A 20,290-nucleotide genomic window follows, 5' to 3' on the forward strand; every position below is an offset into this window, starting at 1 on the left:
TCCCCCTGGGTAGAGTGCTGTGGCATCACAGCTCACAGCAACCTCCAACTCTTGGGCTCAAGTGAGTCTCCTGCCTCAGCCTCCCAAGTAGCTGGGATTACAGGTGTCCGCCACAATGCCTGGCTATTTTTTTGGTTGCAGCCGTCATTGTTATTTGGCGGGCCCGGGCTGGATTTGAACTAGCCACCTTAAGTGTATTTGGCTGGTGCCTTAGCCACTTGAGCCACAGGCACCGAGCCATACTGTAAGATTTTTATAGTTATTTAAAATTCTGCTACTTCTGCCACTCTAGAAGGTTAAATACAGAAATCACACATTTCTTAGCTCTGCTGGGCATCTGTCCCTTCTCTCATTAGAGTTGGAGGTTGCAGCTGTTTGGTTCACTCACTACATTTTGCTCTCTCTTCTTCCACCCCTATTTTTGCCCAGCTGTGAAGTCCATCAAGAAACAGCACTTGGTGGAGGTACGGTCCATGGCCAACCCACCTGCCGCCGTGAAGCTGGCACTGGAGTCCATCTGCCTACTGCTGGGGGAGAGTACCACGGACTGGAAGCAAATCCGCTCTATCATCATGCGGGAGAACTTCATCCCAACCATTGTCAACTTCTCCGCGGAAGAGATCAGGTAAGTGAGATCCAGTGAAACCCAAGGCTATTGCCAGGTATGTGAGATCAGGTAAGTGAGATCAGTGAAACCCAAGGCTATTGCCAGGAATGAAAGAAATTGTCCAGTGTTGAAGCCCTGCAAGGTGGCTCATGCCTGTAATCCTAGCACTCTGCGAAGCCGAAGCAGGTGGATTACCTGAGCTCATAGGTTTAAGACCAGCCTGAGGGAGAGCGAGATCTCATCTCTAAAAATAGCCGGGCATTGTAGTGGGTGCCTATAGTCCAGCTCCTAGGGAGGCTGAGGTAAAAGAATCACTTGAGCCCAAGAGCTGGAGGTTGCTGTAAGCTATGACAGCATGGCACTCTACTAAGGGTAACAGTGAGCAGCACTGTTTTTTCTTTAAAAAAAAAAAAAAAAACAAAAACAGTGTTGAGCAGCATTTTCAGCTTTCACCTGAGTCAAGGGTCAGTTTGACTCATCTCTAGGGGCCATTGGGGCCACAAGTGGGGTACTGACTCTAGTCATGTACATTTGTTTCTTCTTTATTCTTATCCTGCACATGCTTACAAGTGTAATTTCTCTTTTCCAGTGATGCCATAAGGGAGAAGATGAAGAAGAACTACATGTCCAACCCAAGTTATAATTACGAAATTGTCAATCGGGCTTCCCTGGCTTGTGGTCCTATGGTGAAATGGGCAATTGCACAGGTGATGAGCATGGCCGGGAGCTCCCCTGTAAAGGGTGACCTCTTTTTCTGTTGCTAACAGCATTGGATTTGCCCTTCCCAGCTTAACTATGCAGACATGTTGAAGAGAGTAGAGCCCCTACGTAATGAGCTGCAGAAGCTGGAGGATGATGCCAAGGACAACCAGCAGAAGGCCAACGAGGTGGAGCAGATGATCCGAGACCTGGAAGCCAGCATTGCTCGCTACAAAGAGGAGTATGCTGTCCTGATCTCAGAGGCCCAGGCCATTAAAGCAGACCTAGCAGCTGTCGAAGCCAAAGTAAGATCATCAAAGACAGTCTGACGTCTGTCCTGCCAGCCCAGAAATCCTGTCCCTCAGAGTCATTTCATATGAGGTGCTTCTTGGCTTCATTTGGTGGAAGCCAAGGTGAACGCACTTTAATGGACTGCATAGACCATGCTGGTCTCAGTGAATTAACTCTCTTTTTCTGTTTTGATACAAGAGTCTTACTCTGTCACCCTCAATAGAGTGCTGTGGCATCACAGCTCACAGCAACCTCAAACTCCTGGGCCCAAGCAACTCTTGCCTCGGCCTCCAAAGCAGCTGGGACAACAAGCGCCTGCCATAATGCCTGGCCATTTTTTTTTTGTTACAGTTGTTTAGCTGGCCAGGGTGGCCCTCCACCCTCGGTGTATGTGGCTGGCGCCGCAACCACTGTGCTGCAGGTGCCGTGCCTGAATTAGTTCTCTTATCTTTTAAGGCCCTAATGACTTTTTTCCTAGAAAATATTAAATACTGAGTGTTTATTAAAAAGTGGGATTAATTAGGATAGCTCAGTGGCAGCTGGACAGCCAGTGAATCTTCCCACCCAACGCCCTGCTGTCTACTCTAAACCTGCTTGTCCTCTGGCTTTGAGGGCCACTGTGTCAGTGCCCTCTGCCCTCTCACTGCTGTCAGGCTCACACAGGCCCACACTCTATCTCATCCTCATGACAGGCTCTTCTATCTTTTGCCACTGGTGTCTCTTCCTTTCAGGCCTCATCCAGATATTCTTCCACCTCAGAGGCCCTTTCTTTCTACTCCCCTCTTTCTGCTTATGCAAATGCCTCAAGGCCAGAAGTGAATTATATGTTCTCAGCTTCTGCCTGATGAGACCCTGAAATGTGTGTGTTCATTAATTGTAGATGATCTGAGTCTCATGCCCTTGTGGTGTGAGCAACTTGAATACATTTCATGCCTACCTCAAACCCTGCAGATGATGTGGATGAACAACTTGGAGCATTCAAAGTGCTGGTCCCTGAGCAACTTGTTTAATGTTCCTTTTAGGTAAATAGGAGTACTGCTCTTCTGAAGAGTTTGTCCGCTGAACGTGAACGATGGGAAAAAACAAGTGAGACTTTCAAAAACCAGATGTCCACCATTGCTGGGGACTGTCTCTTGTCAGCCGCATTTATTGCATATGCAGGTTACTTTGACCAGCAGATGCGTCAGAACTTGTTTACTACCTGGTCCCATCACTTACAGCAAGCCAATATCCAGGTAACAATCCATAGAGAACTTTTAAAATATGCCCTAAAGGTATGAGCCAACTGATGTTTAGTAAACTGTCACAAAGTCTTGTTACCTTGAGAAGAGCCTCCATTGGTAGTTCTGGAGGAGAGGAGAGATAACCAACCTTGCCTTTCAGTTCCGCACAGATATTGCAAGGACAGAGTACCTTTCCAATGCTGATGAGCGCCTTCGCTGGCAAGCCAGCTCATTGCCTGCTGATGACCTGTGCACAGAAAATGCAATCATGCTGAAACGGTTCAATAGGTATGTGCCGGGCACCAAAAAGAGGCAGGGAGGGGGGGTTTATGTGTGGTGATCCCAGCTTACACCTTTGTTTGAATAAAGGAATAGGAAATGGTGGGCATGCAGTGCTGTGGGATAGTGCTTGTCTCCGTGGTAGGGAGTGTGCCATTCTTGTCTGAATTGTTCTGCAGTGAATACTACTTGTTGGAACCTTCTAAAATTGATTGACATAGTCATGGGTAGGGGTGAACATTAAAACAATCCTCTTTTTGTTATCATGCCATATTGCAACTAAAAGAATAGAAGAAAGTCCTCAAAACATCACAAGAACTGAAAATACTTAGCTAGTTATGGGGAAAATTGCTACCTGATTTTCTTTTTTTTAGAGACAGAATCTCACTTTGTCACCCCTTGGTAGAATGCTGTGGCATCACAGCTCACAGCAACCTCCAGCTCTTGGGCTTAGGCTATTCTCTTGCCTCAGCCTCCCGAGTAGCTGGGACCACAGGCGTCAGCCACAACACCTAGCTATTTTTTGTTGCAGTTTGGCCAGGGCCGGCTTTGAACCCCTCAACCTCAGTATATGGGGCACCCTACTCACTGAGTCACAGGTGCCACCCCTGCTACCTGATTTTCTGTTTAAGAAGGCCAGAATAAGAAATGAGATGTGGGCTCGGCGCCTATCGCACAGTGGTTACAGCGCCAGCCACATACATTGAAGTTGGCGGGTTTGAACCCAGCCAGGGTCAGCTAAAACAATGACACCTGTAACAAAAAATAATAGGGTGTTGTAGTGGGCGCCTGTAGTCCCAGCTACTTGGGAAGCTGAGGCAAGGGAATTGCTTAAGCCCAAGAGTTTGAGGTTGCTGTGAGCTGTGACACCACAGCACTGTACTGAGGGCAACATAATAAGACTCTTGTCTCAAGAAAAAAAAAAAAAAGAAATGAGATGTGATGTGATCACCAGTGAAGGTGGGCTAGGTGCTGAGATCTAAGGGGCATCCTCAGGACCTACCCATGTACAAGGCACCTCACTCTGTAGAGCTTAGGATTCCTCTATAGCGCTCTTCAACCTGGGCACCCTAGGTGCTTTTTCCTTTCTCTCTCTTTTTTTGTTAATTGAGACAGTCTCACTTTGTCACCCTTGGTAGAGTGCCATGGCATCATACCACACAGCAACCTCCAACTCTTGGGCTCAAGCAATCCTCTTGCCTTGGCCTCCTGAGTAGCTGGGACTACAGTCACAAAGCCTGGCTATTTTTTTGTTGCAGTTTGACTGGGGCCGGGTTCAAACCCGCCACCCTTGGTATATGGGGCTGACGCCCTACTCACTGAGCCACCGGCATCACCTTTTTTTTGTTTGTTTAGCAGGCCCAGGCTGAGTTTGAACCCATCAGCCCTGGAGCATGTGGCTGGCACCCTAACTACTGAGCTATGGGCATCGAGTCTCCTTTTTGTCTTTTTAAAAACATGTTCCCAATGGGTCAGGCGAGGGAGCTCACTTCTATAATACTAGCACTCTGGGAGGCTGAGGTGGGTGGATTGCTTGAGCTCACGAGTTCAAGACCAGCTTGAGCAAAAGTGAGACCCCATCTCTACTAAAAAATAGGAAAACTAAGACATGAGGATCACTTGAGCCCAAGTTGAAGATTGCTGTGAGCTATGACACCATGGCACTCTACCCAGGGCAACAGCTTGAGACTCTTGTCTCAAAAAAAAAAAAAAAACATGCTCCCAAATTTCTTCCTAAGCTCATCTAAACATCTTGAAACCTTAAGTGTACCCTTACTGTACACCACTGTCTTAGGGACACGAAGATGACAGAGACTTTGCCAGATGCTGTTTGGTGTTTATGGGCAAACCCTCAATCCCACACCTGGACTGAAGGTTCTCAGTGTCTTGCTGGGCAGTACTGACGAGATTGTTGATAAATCAGTACAGTCTGTGTGCAGGGCTAGACCTATCTGAACTAAAAATATACACTCCCTTTAATCTAGGTGTTTAATCAACAGTGGCCTGGGACATGTGAAAAATGGTGACTCCAAAATGAGATGTGTACTAGCAGAAGACTGAGAATAACTCAGATGTACCCCACTAGGAGTCAGCTAACAGACAGGTGCTGGGTCATCTTTGCAGGACATTTAAATAGAAGTGGGCTGCAAATGGCAGGTGCATAGCCGAGGGTAGTGCCCCTCCCCAGCATACTGTGCTCACACACATCCAATAAAACACCTGAACTCTTTCTGCAAAATACACTAGAAACTGGTGAAGGAGAATTTGGAGACCAAGGAATGGGGTCAGGAAGGCAGGGGCCAGGTGATTCTTCTAAGTATGTACCCTTATATAGCTTCTGGAATTTTTAGAAGCTTATATTATTTGTTTTAATTGTTCTTAATCAGTTAGACCCTGGGCAAATCACAGTAGCCTCCTTGTGCCTCCATTTGCTCATTTATAAAATGTATCTGTCTCATAATGTTATTGTGAACATTGAATGAGATATACCTGTACCTTCACAGGGTCCCTGGCAATTCAGACTCTTTATAATGTTCATTCTTGAAGCCACTGTGGTATTGGTATCAGGACTTACTCTCCAGGAGTAGCTGTCTAGAAAGGTCATAACACGTGGAACGATTAATTCTGTCGTAACATCATGTGGTTGGCATGTGGAAAAAAGCACATGCAGAGAGAACATTTGTCCCATAGGGAAACTATGGCCAACTATGGCCTATGTAGGAAAGTATGTGGCCCATTAGCTCTTCACAAAGATGACTTGATGTGAGCGTTGAGTCATATTGTCTTTATTGGTAAATCTGGAAGTGTTTCTCAGAACCACTCTTGGATAGCTGCAGTGACCTTCCCATCTGTCTTGTCAGTGACTTTGCCAAGCATCTTCTTTTGCTTTCCCTGTTGGATATTTCAACTATGGCCTCATCCTCAGGTATCCACTGATCATCGATCCCTCTGGCCAGGCCACAGAGTTCATTATGAATGAATATAAGGATCGTAAGATCACACGGACCAGCTTCCTAGATGATGCCTTCAGGAAGAACTTAGAGAGTGCACTGAGATTTGGGAACCCCCTTCTGGTCCAGGTTTGTCTTTGCCCTTGAATTCTTCAAACACTGTCTATAAGCCAGGCTCACGCCTGTAATCCTAGCACTTTAGGAGGCTGAGATGAGTAGATTGCTTCAGCTCAGGAGTTCGCAACCAGCCTGAGCAAGAGCGAGACCCCAGGTTTACAAAAAATCGAAGAACTAGCTAGGCGTTGTGGTAGATGCCTGTAAGTCCCAGTTATTTGGTAGGCTGAGACGGAAGGTCACTCAAGCCCAAAAGTTTGAGGTTGATGCCACTGTACTTTACCCATGACAATAGAATGAGATTGTATCAAAAAAAAAAAAAAAATACTGCCCATGAGTGAATTCCTTTTAGAATTGCATTTAGTTTTTTTTTTAACATAGTAGACATGAAATAAAACTAATTTACATAATACGAAAAACAACTTTTGGACTTTGTAAGACTTCAGTATCAAAACAAGAATGAAGTTTGAGATTGTTCTAGAACAAATAAATTCAACAAATCAGCATTTGCATTTAGAATTCTAATTAGAGGGTCTAGATCAGCACGATCCACCAGAACTTTCTGCAAGGGTAAGACTGTGTTACAGTTTGCATTGTCCAGTGTAGTAGCCACTAGCCAGGGGTGACCATTGAGCACTTCCTATGACCAGTGTAACTAAGAACTGAATTTGTTTTGTTTTGTTTTGGAGACAGAGTCTTACTTTGTCGCCCTCAGTAGAGTGCTGTGGGGTTACAGCTCACAGCAACCTCAAACTCTTGGGCTCAGGCGATCCCTTTGCCTCAGCCTCCCGAGTACAGATAACCCACCCCAATGCCTGGCTATTTTTAGAGATGGGGTCTCCATCTTGCTCAGACTGGTCTTGAACTTCGGAGCTTAGGCAAACTACCCACCTCAGCCTCCCAGAATGCCAGGATTATGGGCATGAGCCCCTGTACCCTAAGAACTGAATTTTTTATTTGAATTAATTTAAATCCCAGGAGAGGCCAGGTGCAAGAGCTCATATCTATAATCCTTGGCCTCTGGGAGGCCAAGGCAGGAGGATCACTTGAGCTGAGAAATTCAAGACCAGCCTGAGCAAGACCAAGACACTCTATCTTCACTAAAAATAGAAAAACTAGCTAGGCATTGTAGCAAGTGCCTATAAGCCCCAGCGACTTGGGAGGCTGAGGCCAGAGGATCACTTATACCCAAGAGTTTGAGGTTGCTGTGAGCTAAGCTGATCCCACAACATTCTTGCCTTGGGCAGCAGAGTGAAACTCTGTCATAAATAAATGATAAATTTATTCATTCAGGTAGGCAGACATGTGGCTGCCATATTGGACAATGCAGGTCTAAATGGCAAGGTAACTCCCAGGTGTATTTATCTAAAGTAGAACAACAAAAAAGGCAAACAAAAAAAGTAAAGTAGGATGCCAGCATGCTGTTTGGGTGAGGATAAACGTTGGAAAACCCTAACCTTTAGGTTCCACCCATGTGTCATACAGGATGTAGAAAGCTATGATCCAGTTTTGAACCCAGTACTGAACCGTGAAGTTCGGCGAACAGGGGGGAGAGTGCTGATCACTCTTGGCGACCAGGACATAGACCTGTCACCATCATTTGTCATCTTCCTGTCCACTCGGGATCCAACTGTAAGGAATGGGACACTTCCCACAGGGAATTGTGGCACCATTTGGTTTTGTAGCCAAATTAACAAAACAGACTATTCTCTGTTTTGGCAGGTTGAGTTTCCACCAGATCTCTGTTCCCGGGTTACTTTTGTAAACTTCACGGTTACCCGTAGCAGTTTACAAAGCCAGTGTCTAAATGAAGTTCTCAAAGCAGAAAGACCTGATGTGGATGAAAAACGGTCTGATCTTCTTAAACTTCAAGGTACTTATTGTCTGTGGCTCTTAGATTTTAGATGGTTGGTGCAGGTTGAGGCTGAACATCTAAAGGACTAAGAAGTTCCAGGTTCATGGCGAATACTTCACAGAGCTTTCCTTTTGGATCACAGTGAGCATGAGGGCAAACTCTGGATGTTTTGTTCATTTAAGGGGAATTTCAGCTACGTCTACGTCAGCTAGAAAAATCTCTGCTACAAGCTCTGAACGAGGTGAAAGGACGCATTTTGGATGATGACACTATCATAACGACTCTGGAGAACCTGAAGAGAGAGGCTGCTGAGGTCACCAGAAAAGTGGAGGAGACAGACATCGTCATGCAGGAAGTAGAGACCGTGTCCCAACAGTACCTCCCACTCTCCACTGCCTGCAGCAGCATCTACTTCACCATGGAGTCTCTCAAACAGGTGAGCAGCCCTGGCTCCAGGCAGCAGTTCATCGGCTCACTTTTGTTGGGTTTACCTGGGTGATTGCCTAACGGCTACTCACTGTTTCCTTTCAGATACACTTCTTGTATCAGTACTCCCTCCAGTTTTTCCTGGACATTTATCACAATGTCTTATATGAGAACCCAAATCTAAAGGGCATCACTGATCACACGCAGCGCCTCTCCATCATCACGAAGGACCTCTTCCAGGTAGACAGCAAAGCTCTCACTGTTTCTGGGTGCAGGAGGTGGGGGCAGAGTATTTGGGGGGGGAACAATGTTTCCTGCTTTTATCCCAGGTGGCGTTTAACCGAGTGGCTAGAGGCATGCTGCATCAGGACCACATTACCTTTGCTATGCTTTTGGCAAGAATCAAGCTAAAGGGCACAGTGGGGTAAGGTTGCCTCCATATTCTTATCTCTGCAATAAAATGTGATCAATTTGCAGGTTTCCTACTCATGTTGTAGGATAGGATACATTCTATTATTTTCTTTTTTTCTTTAAATTGTGACTGTTATTTTAATGGCAGTGAAAATGAAGATAAGAGACCCTGGCTAACTTATTATACCCTTTTCAGGGAGCCCACCTACGATGCTGAATTCCAGCACTTCTTGAGAGGGAAGGAGATCGTTCTGAGTGCTGGTTCAACCCCCAAAATCCAGGGCCTGACTGTAGAGCAGGCAGAAGCAGTTGTAAGGTTGAGCTGTCTTCCTGCATTTAAAGATCTCATCGCAAAGGTTCAGGCAGATGAGGTAATTATTCTTTTGAATGTTCCCAGTGAAAAATATTGGCCTTATCCCAGGAAACTGGCAATGAGGAATTGCATATTATGGAAAACCCAAAACACTGTATCTGCTGTCATGTCAGATGTGGGTCAGCCTCTGCCCATGAGGCCAGCCCTGCTCCATGGCTCCCACTGTTGTCTCCACAGCAATTTGGCATCTGGCTAGACAGCAGCTCCCCAGAGCAGACAGTGCCTTACCTCTGGAATGAAGAAACACCTGCAAGTAAGCACACATCCAGCCACTCCCCTCCCCTGTTGTTTTCTCTCTGGACCTGAATGTAATGTTGGCTTTTACTGCTTAAAGGGACACTTCCAAAAAATAAAGTTACTAATTCCCAAAATAAGCATTTCACTATTAAAATTTTTTTTCTTTCTTTCTTTTTTTTTTGGTAGAGACAGAGTCTCACTCTGAGGATAAACGTTGGAGGTTTATCGCCCTCAGTAGAGTGCCATGACGTCACACAGCTCACAGCAACCTCCAACTCCTGGGCTTAGGCGATTCTCTTGCCTCAGTCTTCCAAGTAGCTGGAACTACAGGCACCCGCCACAATGCCCAGCTATTTTTTGTTGAAGTTTGGGGCTGGGTTTGAACCCGCCACCCTCCTATATGGGACTGGCGCCCAACCCACTGAGCTACAGGCACTGCCCCAACTTTTTTTTTTTCTTTTTGAGATAGTCTTACTATGCTGCCCTCAGTAGAGTGCTGTGTCACCATAGCTCACAGCAACCTCTAACTCTTGGGCTCAAGAGATTCTCTTGCCTCAGCCTCTCAAGTAGCAGGGACTACAGGCACCCGCCATAACACCTGGCTATTTTTTTATTGCAGTTATCATTGTTTAGCAGGCCCGGGCTAGGTTCGAATCCGCCTGCCTCGGTGTATGTGGCTGGTGTCCTAACCACTGAGCTACAGTTTCTGAGCCTTTTTTTGGAGACAGTCTCACTTTGTTACCCCCAGTAGAGTGCCGTCCTAGTTCACAGCAACCTCAAACTCTTGGGCTGAAGCGATTCTCTTGCCTCAGCCTCCTTGGTAGCTGGAACTACAAGGCCCCCACCACAGTGCCGGCTATTTTTTAGAGACAGGGTCTCGCTATTGTTAATGCTGGTCTCAGACTCATGAGCTCAGGCGATCCACCCACCCCAGCCTCCCAGAGGGTTGCAATTACAGGTGTGAGCCACCTCACCCGGCCTTATTAAAACTTTTTAGAAGGGCAGCACCTGTGGCTCAGTGAGTAGGGTGCCAGCCCGCAGGTTCGAACCCGGCCCCTGCCAAACTGCAACCTGCAACCAGAAAAAAAAAAAAAAAACTTGTTAGAAAACCACTGGCTTTGTCTCAGTGCCTGTGGCTCAGGTGGCTAAGGCACCAGCCGCATACACCTAAGGTGGCAGGTTCAAATCCAGCCTGGGCCGCCAAAGCAATGACGGCTACAACCAAAAAAAATAGCCGGGCATTGTAGCGGGCGCCTGTGGTCCCAGCTACTTGGGAGGCTGAGGCAGGAGACTCACTTGAGCCCAGGAGTTGGAGGTTGCTGTGAGCTGTGATGCCACAGTACTCTACCCAGGAGGATAGTTTTAGGCTCTGTCTCAAAAAAAAAGAAAAAAGAAAACCACTGGCTTCTGGTAGAATTAGCTTTGTAGAAGGTCAAAAAATAATCCTAATTCCTTTTTCAACTCATGCTTAAACACCAGAAGAGAAAGTTTATGCTACAAACATGAATGTAATGCTGCAAAATTTTTGAGTGTATTAGGATAGGCTCTGGGCTAGCCAGACTCTGAGAGGAGAAGCTCAGGCCACAGAGAGAGGGAGGAGCCTTGCTGTGCTCAGCAGGAGGGACTGAGCCACCTACCAAGGTGTTCTCTCCAAGTGTAATAGCCGTGAACAGGTCTTAATAAAGTAAGTCAAAAATCAGGAAATGGGTCCAGCGTGGTGGCTCATGCCTGTAATCCTAGCACTTTGGGAGGCTGAGGAGGGTGGATTGCCCTGAGCTCAGAGGTTGAAGACCAGCCTGAGCCAGAGTGAGACCCTGTCTCTACCAAAAGAAAAGCCGGGTGTTGTGGGCGCCTGTAGTCCCAGAAACTTGGGAGACTGAGACAAGAGGGTTGCTTGAGCCCAAGAGTTTGAGGTTGCTGTGAGCTATGATGCTATGGAACTCTACCGAAGGCCACAAAGTGAGATTCTGTCTCAGTTTAAAAAAAAGGAAAAAAATGAATAAATTAAAAAAAGTTTTTTTTTAAATATTCAAACTAAGACAATTGAAAGCAAAATTCAAAAAACTAAAATAAAAAATAAGGCTCAGCACCTGTGGCTCAAGCCGCTGAGGCACCAGCCACATACACCTGAGCTGGCAGGTTCGAATCTAGCCCAGGCCTGCCAAACAACAATGGCTGCAACCAAAAAAATAGCCAGGTGTTGTGGTGGGCACCTGTAGTCCCAGCTACTTGGGAGGCTGAGGCAAGAGAATAGCTTAAGCCCAGGAGTTGAAGGTTACTATGAGCTGTGATGCCACAGCACTCTACCCAGGGCAATAGCTTGAGGCTGTCTCTAAATAAATAAATAAATAAACAAATAGGTAAAAATCAGGAAATGGCACCTTGTCCTACAGAGATATCCAGGTGGTAAAGGGTTGTCATAGGTATGTCTAGAGAGTTTAAGGGAGGCACAGGAGGGTAGTGGCAGATTCTCCTGGAGCAGAGAGAACCAGAAGGGGCATTGTGATTTCCCAGATGTGGTTTGAGCTGAGCCCTAAACGCTAACTTTTTGCCAAGTGGATGTTGTGGGAAGAATAGTTCAGGCAGGGAAGGGCATTTCCAAGTCTGTCTCTGTTTTGACTAACCATTGTTCCTTTACACACCTCATTTCAGCACCCATTGGGCAGGCCATCCACCGCCTGCTCCTAATCCAGGCTTTCCGGCCTGACCGCCTGCTAGCCATGGCCCACATGTTTGTTTCAACGAACCTCGGAGAGTCCTTCATGTCCATCATGGAGCAGCCACTTGACCTAACCCACATTGTGGGCACAGAGGTAACAAACACTCCTGGTGGCTTGCCGCAGTAGCCCTGGCATCTGCTCTTCCTCCTGGCTATATGACTCTTCTCAGGCTAAGAACTCGCTGTGGATTCTGAATCTGCCCAGCTCCACAGTATCCACATCTCTGGACTAAGAGAGAATGTCTTGTCAGGGCCATCGTTCAGGGCACTCTTAATCTTGACAGGCACAAACTGGCTGCTGGCTGGCATCTGACTTTTCTGCCTTTGCAGGTGAAGCCAAACACCCCTGTCTTGATGTGCTCTGTTCCTGGTTATGATGCCAGTGGGCATGTGGAGGACCTGGCTGCCGAGCAGAACACACAGATCACTTCAATTGCAATCGGTAAGGGAACTTAATGGGTTATATGGGCTGAAGCCTCACAGAATCCTTGGTAGCCATTGTAGTCCAAGGCTGCTTTTGTTCACTCTGGGCTTCCTTGTATTAGGCTCAGCAGAAGGCTTCAACCAAGCAGACAAGGCAATAAACACTGCTGTGAAGTCAGGCAGGTAGGCCTGTTTACTTTTGTTTTTAGAAAGCCTTACTCCCCAAGCATTCAGGCAGGAAGCTTGCCATATTGTGCAGCTTTCACTTTGTGTGTGCAGGTGGGTGATGCTAAAGAACGTGCACCTGGCCCCAGGGTGGCTGATGCAGCTGGAGAAGAAGTTACATTCTCTGCAACCTCATGCCTGCTTCAGACTTTTCCTCACCATGGAGATCAACCCCAAGGTGGGTGGGTAAAGAGGGTGGGCAATGTTAAACGCTGATGTGACTTTTTTTTTTAATAATTATTTTTTATTAAATCATAACTTTGTACATTGATGAATTTATGGGGTTCAGGGTACTGCTGGTATGACTTCTTTTTGTTTAGCTTGTGTATATGTATAGCAGAGCAGACCCAGTGTCTGAACCAGAGCAGTGACAGAAGCCACACTCTCCTTTAGGTGCCTGTGAATCTGCTCCGTGCGGGTCGCATCTTCGTATTTGAGCCACCCCCAGGGGTGAAGGCCAACATGCTAAGGACCTTCAGCAGTATTCCTGTGTCACGGATATGCAAGGTAAAGATCTTGTGCTCAGCTGGGTACAGTGAGACTCACACCTATAATCCTAGCACTGTGGGTGGCCAAGGCAGGAGGATCGCTTGTGGTCAGGAGTTTAAGACTAGTCTGGATAATAATAGCCTGAGCCTTTCTCTATAAAAAATGGAAAAATCAGCCAAATAAGGGGGCGAGCTCCTGTAGTCCCAGCTACTCAGGAGCTGAGACAGGAGGATCCCTTAAGCCTAGGAGTTTGAGGATCCAGTGAGCTATGATGTTGCCATTACACTCCAGTCTGGGTGATAGAGCAAAGGACTCTTGCTCCTGGTGTTCTGTGTATAAATCCATAAGACATCACTGAGGTGGTTTTACTTTTTAGGTGTAGGCAGAATTTCCTTGTGAACAGCTTGAAAGATAAAAGCCCATGTGTGTAGTGTTTGGTCCCAGATGAGCAGATACACCCACAGTGAAGCTCAGAGTTGTGCCCCAAGAACACGGCAATGGCTCAGTGTCTGTGGCTCAAGTGGCTAAGGCGCCAGCCACATACAACTAAGGTGGCGGGTTTGAATCCAGCCTGGGCCCGCCAAACAACAATAACGGCTGTAACCAAAAAATACTCAGGCGTTGTGGCGGGTACCTGTGGTCCCAGCTACTTGGGAGGCTGAGGCAGGAGACTTGCTTGAGCCCAGGAGTTGGAGGTTGCTGTGAGCTGTGATGCCATAGCACTCTACCCAGGGTGACAGCTTGAGGCTCTGTCGCAAAAAAAAAAAAGAACATGGCAAGTTCTCTCCTCCCAAGCACAGCAAGGCCAAGCAGAGCCCTCCCAGGTGCCAAGTGAAGACTAAGGTACTTGGGCAGGAGGAAAGGGATTTTGGCAAGAACTTTGCCTCAGTTCTATCTGTATTTCCTAGGTACTATTTTATAGTGTGCCATAATCCACCTTTTCTTTTCTGACATGTTCAGAAAATCTATCCTCTCCTATTTTACTTTATATTGGCTGAATAAATTTTCTCAACTCTGTCATTGGATAATAATGCTACTAATAGGAAAATCAGCATCCTTCTCTCTCAGCAACGATGTTCACATTAACTTGCTGCCAGCATCAGAGACCTCGTTCTAGGCTTAGACTCTGTCGTGGCATCTATGCTGTTGTCTGAGAGGGAGGGGGTTGCTGCTTCTGATGACACTGTCCTTGTTCACTTTCCTTCCTAGTCTCCCAACGAACGTGCTCGCTTGTACTTCCTGCTGGCCTGGTTCCATGCCATCATCCAGGAACGCTTACGGTATGCACCGCTGGGGTGGTCAAAGAAATATGAGTTTGGAGAATCTGACCTACGGTCAGCCTGCGACACAGTGGACACATGGCTGGATGACACAGCTAAGGCAAGTGTGTGCTATGCCCTGGCAGTGAACGTGTACTTAAGGAGGAAAACTCCAGGTTATGATGATAGGTGATGGACTTGGGAGCAGCCATGGGGCTGTGGACAGTGGGGGATATCTGTGCCTCTTACAAGGAATTGCAAGAAACTGCTAGGGCCTCTCTCTGACTGCACACATGTAACCCAGCCTTTCCTCACCCCAGGGCAGGCAGAACATCTCTCCAGATAAGATCCCGTGGTCCGCACTGAAGACTTTGATGGCTCAGTCCATTTATGGCGGGCGTGTGGACAATGAGTTTGACCAGCGTCTGCTCAACACTTTCCTAGAGCGTCTGTTCACAACGAAGAGTTTTGATAGTGAGTTCAAGCTGGCGTGCAAGGTCGACGGGCATAAAGACATTCAAATGCCAGATGGCATCAGGTATATAGCTCCCTCCCTGCCAGGACTACAGGAGCCCTGACACCTGGGCCAGTCATTCCTAGGACTGCCCCTAATGCCCTTTTCCAAATGTGCTGTTTTCTAGGAGAGAAGAATTTGTGCAGTGGGTGGAGCTGCTCCCTGACACCCAGACGCCCTCCTGGCTGGGCCTGCCCAACAATGCTGAGAGAGTCCTCCTCACCACCCAGGGTGGGTAGTATGTGCCCCCTCGGGAGCCCTTTCTCTGCCCTGTGGCTTAGTGGGCCTCATGTCCATCTCCCCGAGACCACCAGCTTTCTTTGCCACTTACCAGCTGCTCCCAGCTCCACTCCTGGGGTGGGCAGAGAAAATGGGTATCTTCTGCAACATCATCTCAGTTCTGGAGAAAAGTCTTGCTATTTATATATAAGTTTGGAAGTTGTATTTAGATTTTCATCTTCTTTTCAGAAATAGTGACCTTTTTTTATTAGTTGAAAAAGTACCTGGTTTAATTGATATTTTAAAACAATTAATTAGTCTCTTTCCTAGAATATATTTTTAGTAGGTTTTTTTTGTTTGTTTGTTTTACTTATGAGGTTTTTTCTCATCAAGATTACTCATATACTTTGAGCCAGAAGGCAGCTAAGAAATTAATTAATCGGTGGTTCTTCAAATGTGCTTCCCTAGACCAGCAGCATCAGTCTCACCTAGAACTTCTTAGAAATGCAGGTTGTTGGGCCCCACTGCAGTCAGAACTAGGGATGGGCCCAGCAAGCTGTTCAGTCTCATCCACCCAGTGATTGCACCCCTGCAACACATCCCCATATCCCTACAGAACTGTTTCTAAACTAAACTTCTCTTATGGGAAAAAGGCCCAGAAAAGACAAGGGATTTGCTGAAGCCTATATAGCTAGTTAATAAAACAGAATCAAACAAACCATTTCAGGCCGTCTCTTCAATTTAAGTCATTCTTTTCCTCTTTGCTGTCCTACTTGTCCCCTGCCTCCATGCTGTGGATGGCGGCCTAGGCGTGGACATGATAAGCAAAATGCTGAAGATGCAGATGCTGGAGGACGAGGATGACCTGGCCTACGCAGAGACTGAGAAGAAGACAAGGACAGACTCCACATCTGACGGGCGCCCGGCCTGGATGCGCACACTGCACACCACTGCGTCCAACTGGCTCCACCTCATCCCCCAGACACTCAGCCATCTCAAGCGCACCGTGGAGAACATCAAGGTAGCCAGGGAGGGGGGCGGGCAGCAGGCAGCCCAGTGCATCCCCATAAGATAGGTAAATGACTCCAGAAGGAAGCAGCAGGAGCCCTTCCTCTTCAGAGTGCTATTGAGAGCTGTGGGGTCAGGCAGGGCCCTAGGAGGCCTCTGACCAGCTCTGGTTCACACACGGTCTGGTTCCAGATCAGGCTCAGGAGTGTTAATAATTCTGGGCAGGGCATGAATTCTGGGGCTCTCCCCCAAGGCTGAATGCTGAAAAAAGGACCTCTTCCTTAATTCTCACCCTTCACTCTGCCCTTCTCTTCTCTTTGAACGATTTTAGGATCCTTTGTTCAGATTCTTTGAAAGAGAGGTGAAGATGGGAGCTAAACTACTTCAGGATGTTCGCCAGGATCTCGCAGATGTCGTTCAAGTGTGTGAAGGGAAGAAAAAACAGACCAACTACTTGCGTACACTTATCAATGAACTGGTGAAAGGTACTTCAGAAATTAGGACTCCTCTAGGCACCTGAGAGCTCCGGCCAGAGAGGTCAGGTCTTCCTGGGGCCATAATCTATTCCCCAGCTACCCCCAACCCCAGCTGCATCTCCCTCACTGCTTAGAGCAGGACAGGCCCCTGAGCAATGATGAACTCTGTAAACACCATGTGGTAGCAGCCCCTGGCCAGGCCTGGCACTAGTATCCCTGTGAAGGGTTCTCTGTGAGAGCAATTCAGTGCTCTTACCATCAGGATGTGGGGAGGGGTCCTTAGAAATGCCCAAGACTCACTTTCTTTTACACTGGTTCACTGAACATTGACTAAAATCTTTATGCAACTTCTATGATTGTTTAAGGACTTCCAAGACAGTGAATGGGCAATGTGGTTGCCCTTGCCCAGTGAGGTTTACTGTTGGGCCCATAAAGAGCAGGCATGGATCAGGACAGGAGAGGTGAAGGAAGGTTGAATCTAAACCGTGGAGAGCCCTCAGGATCTTCCCATATGCCCCAAGAATCTAAATTGTCAGGAACACTGAACCAATTGTGTGATGGAGTTTTTAGTTTGAGACATGATTATGGACCTCTAAACGTTCACACTCAGGCTAATTTGACCCTAGAAATTGTACTAGGTGGGGCATGGTGGCTCACACCTGTAATCCTGGCACTCAGGGAGGCCAAGGCAAGTAGATTGCTTGAGCTCAGGAATTCGAGACCAGCCTAAGCAAAAGCCAGACCTCATCTCTACTAAAAATAGAAAAACTGAGACAAAGGATTGCTTGAATCCTTTGAATCCAAGATTTAGAGGTTGCTGTGAGCTATGACACCACAGCACTCTTACCCAGGGTGACAGCTTGAGACTGTCTCAAAAAAAAAAAAGAAAAGAAAAGAAAAGAAAAACTAGCTGAGGCGGCCCCTGTCGTTCAAAGGAGTAGGACGCCGGCCGGCCCCATATGCCGAAGGTGGCGGGTTCAAACCCAGCCCCAGCCAAAAACTGCAAAAAGAAAAAATAGCTGGGTGCCATGGCAGGTGCCTATAGTCCCAGCTACTGAGGAAGCTGAGGCATGAGAATCACTTGGGTCCAGGAGTTTGAGGTTGCTGTGAGCTGTGATGGCAACATACTAAGACTCTGTCTTAAAAAAGAAAAAGAAAAGAAACTGCATAGCTGGACACTGTGGTGGGCACCTGTAGTCCCAGTTACTTGGGAGGCTAAGGCAAGAGAATCGCTTAAGCCCAAGAGTTGGAGGTTACTGTGAGCTGTGACGCCACCACACTCTACCCAGGGTGACATAGTGAGACTCTTGTCTCAAAAAAAAGAAAAGAGGCTCGGCGCCTATAGCTCAACCGGCTAAGGCGCCAGCCACATACACCTAAGGTGGCAGGTTTGAATCCCCAGCCCGGACCCGCCAAACAACAATGACGGCTGCAACCAAAAGATAGCCTTGCGTTGTGGCGGGCACCTGTGGTCCCAGCCACTTGGGAGGCAGAGGCAGGAGACTCGCTTGAGCCCAGGAGTTGGAGGTTGCTGTGACCTGTAATGCCATGGCACTCTACCCAGGGGGACAGCTTGAGGCTCTGTCTCAAAAAAAAAAAAAGAAAAGAAATTGCACCATACTGAGACACACTCTGGGCCATCCTGAGGGTAGAACAGATACAGAGGTGACGGCAGCCTGTCCAGGGCATATGGTACAACCAGGGAAGGGCGGTGGGTGGAGCATGCATGTGGGCATGGTTTGGTGTGCACAGGCACTCGCAGATTTGCCCCCCATCTGTGCTGGAGGAATTGTCAGAACTTATGCTGGGCCTCGGATCTCTTTGCCTTGCCTTCAGGAATCTTGCCTCGAAGCTGGTCACACTACACAGTGCCTGCTGGCATGACCGTCATCCAGTGGGTGTCCGACTTCAGTGAGCGGATCAAACAGCTACAGAACATCTCGTTGGCAGCTGCATCTGGTGGTGCCAAGGAGCTAAAGGTAGTGAAAGTCCTGAGAAGCCTGGGGGTGGTTAGCAGCTGTCCTGGGGTTAGGTGGGGCAGCCAGGGGACAACACAAGGACTAGATCTGACCCAAGCTGCCTCCCTGGGGCTGCTGCTGCTTCCCACAGAACATCCATGTGTGTTTGGGTGGCCTGTTTGTGCCCGAGGCCTATATCACTGCCACCAGGCAGTACGTGGCCCAGGCCAACAGCTGGTCCCTGGAAGAGCTCTGCCTGGAAGTTAATGTCACCACCTCACAGAATGCCACCCTCGATGCCTGCAGCTTTGGGGTCACAGGTGAGTTAAAGCCTCACAAAAAAATAGTGGTTCTTCTCTTAAGTTAACCTACCCTGCACCTGGGCCTCTAGCTTGGCCACCCTGCCTACCTGCAGGAGACTTTGGTTGTCTGAGCATGCTCCCAAATGAATGCATTTAAGGTGACCACCTGGTAATGGTAGGGCTATCCAGTTTGCCTGCAATTGCCCCATGACTAGGGATTTATGGAGCTGCTGTGTTCCCATCAGGCTGGGTTTTAACTTCTGCCCCACAGGTCTGAAGCTTCAGGGGGCCACGTGCAATAACAACAAGCTGTCCTTGTCCAGTGCCATCTCCACCATGCTCCCTCTGACTCAGCTGCGCTGGGTCAAACAAACAAACGCAGAGAAAAAGGCCAGTGTGGTGAGTGCTGCCCCTGCCCTGTGTGGTCAGGGGGATATACAGCGGGACTACCATTAGTGGGCAAGGTCATCTCTCCATTTCCATTTCCATACCTTGAGTTCTTCTTATAATCAGAAATCAGCTTCCTAAAAGTAGCCACTTCCTCTTGTATAAACCTTTCTGCTGCTCGAGACACCATCAGTCCTTTACTGCTTTTTTTGCAGGTCACCCTACCTGTCTACCTGAACTTTACCCGTGCAGACCTTATCTTCACTGTCGACTTTGAAATTGCTACAAAGGAAGATCCTCGCAGCTTCTACGAGCGTGGTGTTGCAGTCTTGTGCACAGAATAAAACTGAACTTTTCTAGCTTCCCCTTTCTGTAATAGTAAAAGTCAATATTTAACATTTATTCATTATTAAAACATTTGGAAAGTATGAACTTGTGAAAAGAAAGTGATTGGCGCTAGGTTGGAGGAAATGAATGGACTCTGATGGTTGGGAATGGTAGAAATTAGAAAGATATAAGTATGGGTTTTTAGAGGGCCGACAGCATGGCTTGTTTTATGAAATAAAACACTAAGCATGACCTGGCTCCGCCTCTTCTGTCTCAAGCACTGGAGCTCCTCTGAGGGCTGGGGCAGTGCCCTCTGCAACCAGTGTAGGTCAGGGCTCTAGCTCCTGCAGAGGGCAGCTGGCCTGGCAGTGCCCCAGCCCTCCTCACTATTGTCATGAGCACTTCTAGTACAGAGCGGGTCGTGCTGTAGGGTGACTGAAGTGCCCATGAATCAAGAACTGCTTCACAGACACAGAATAAGGTGTCGACTGGAAAAACTCTGGGCTTTCCCTACTCCT

At 47.6% G+C, this 20,290-nt stretch overlaps 1 protein-coding gene across 1 annotated transcript in view; it reads left to right on the plus strand.

The window, feature by feature from the left end:
* DYNC1H1 (dynein cytoplasmic 1 heavy chain 1) overlaps window positions 1–20,024 on the plus strand; it is a 92,483-nt gene extending 72,459 nt beyond the window's left edge. Inside the window, exons 52-78 of the mRNA XM_003799319.3 lie at window positions 430–625; window positions 1,197–1,314; window positions 1,396–1,611; window positions 2,620–2,832; window positions 2,981–3,108; window positions 6,026–6,179; window positions 7,650–7,796; window positions 7,887–8,037; window positions 8,202–8,455; window positions 8,551–8,685; window positions 8,775–8,869; window positions 9,053–9,227; window positions 9,407–9,482; window positions 12,119–12,279; window positions 12,516–12,627; window positions 12,731–12,791; window positions 12,888–13,011; window positions 13,227–13,340; window positions 14,532–14,702; window positions 14,902–15,119; window positions 15,223–15,326; window positions 16,124–16,335; window positions 16,654–16,807; window positions 18,635–18,777; window positions 18,908–19,076; window positions 19,330–19,457; window positions 19,661–20,024. Coding sequence (XP_003799367.1) covers window positions 430–625; window positions 1,197–1,314; window positions 1,396–1,611; window positions 2,620–2,832; window positions 2,981–3,108; window positions 6,026–6,179; window positions 7,650–7,796; window positions 7,887–8,037; window positions 8,202–8,455; window positions 8,551–8,685; window positions 8,775–8,869; window positions 9,053–9,227; window positions 9,407–9,482; window positions 12,119–12,279; window positions 12,516–12,627; window positions 12,731–12,791; window positions 12,888–13,011; window positions 13,227–13,340; window positions 14,532–14,702; window positions 14,902–15,119; window positions 15,223–15,326; window positions 16,124–16,335; window positions 16,654–16,807; window positions 18,635–18,777; window positions 18,908–19,076; window positions 19,330–19,457; window positions 19,661–19,789 — 4,058 coding nt within the window. The 3' untranslated portion in view covers window positions 19,790–20,024. The remainder of the gene's footprint in view (window positions 1–429; window positions 626–1,196; window positions 1,315–1,395; window positions 1,612–2,619; window positions 2,833–2,980; window positions 3,109–6,025; window positions 6,180–7,649; window positions 7,797–7,886; window positions 8,038–8,201; window positions 8,456–8,550; window positions 8,686–8,774; window positions 8,870–9,052; window positions 9,228–9,406; window positions 9,483–12,118; window positions 12,280–12,515; window positions 12,628–12,730; window positions 12,792–12,887; window positions 13,012–13,226; window positions 13,341–14,531; window positions 14,703–14,901; window positions 15,120–15,222; window positions 15,327–16,123; window positions 16,336–16,653; window positions 16,808–18,634; window positions 18,778–18,907; window positions 19,077–19,329; window positions 19,458–19,660) is intronic.
* Window positions 20,025–20,290: the final 266 nt, after the last annotated feature.

The sequence above is a fragment of the Otolemur garnettii genome, unplaced genomic scaffold (genome assembly GCF_000181295.1).
Source record: "Otolemur garnettii isolate 467f Iridium unplaced genomic scaffold, OtoGar3 scaffold00149, whole genome shotgun sequence".
NCBI lineage: Eukaryota > Metazoa > Chordata > Mammalia > Primates > Galagidae > Otolemur > Otolemur garnettii.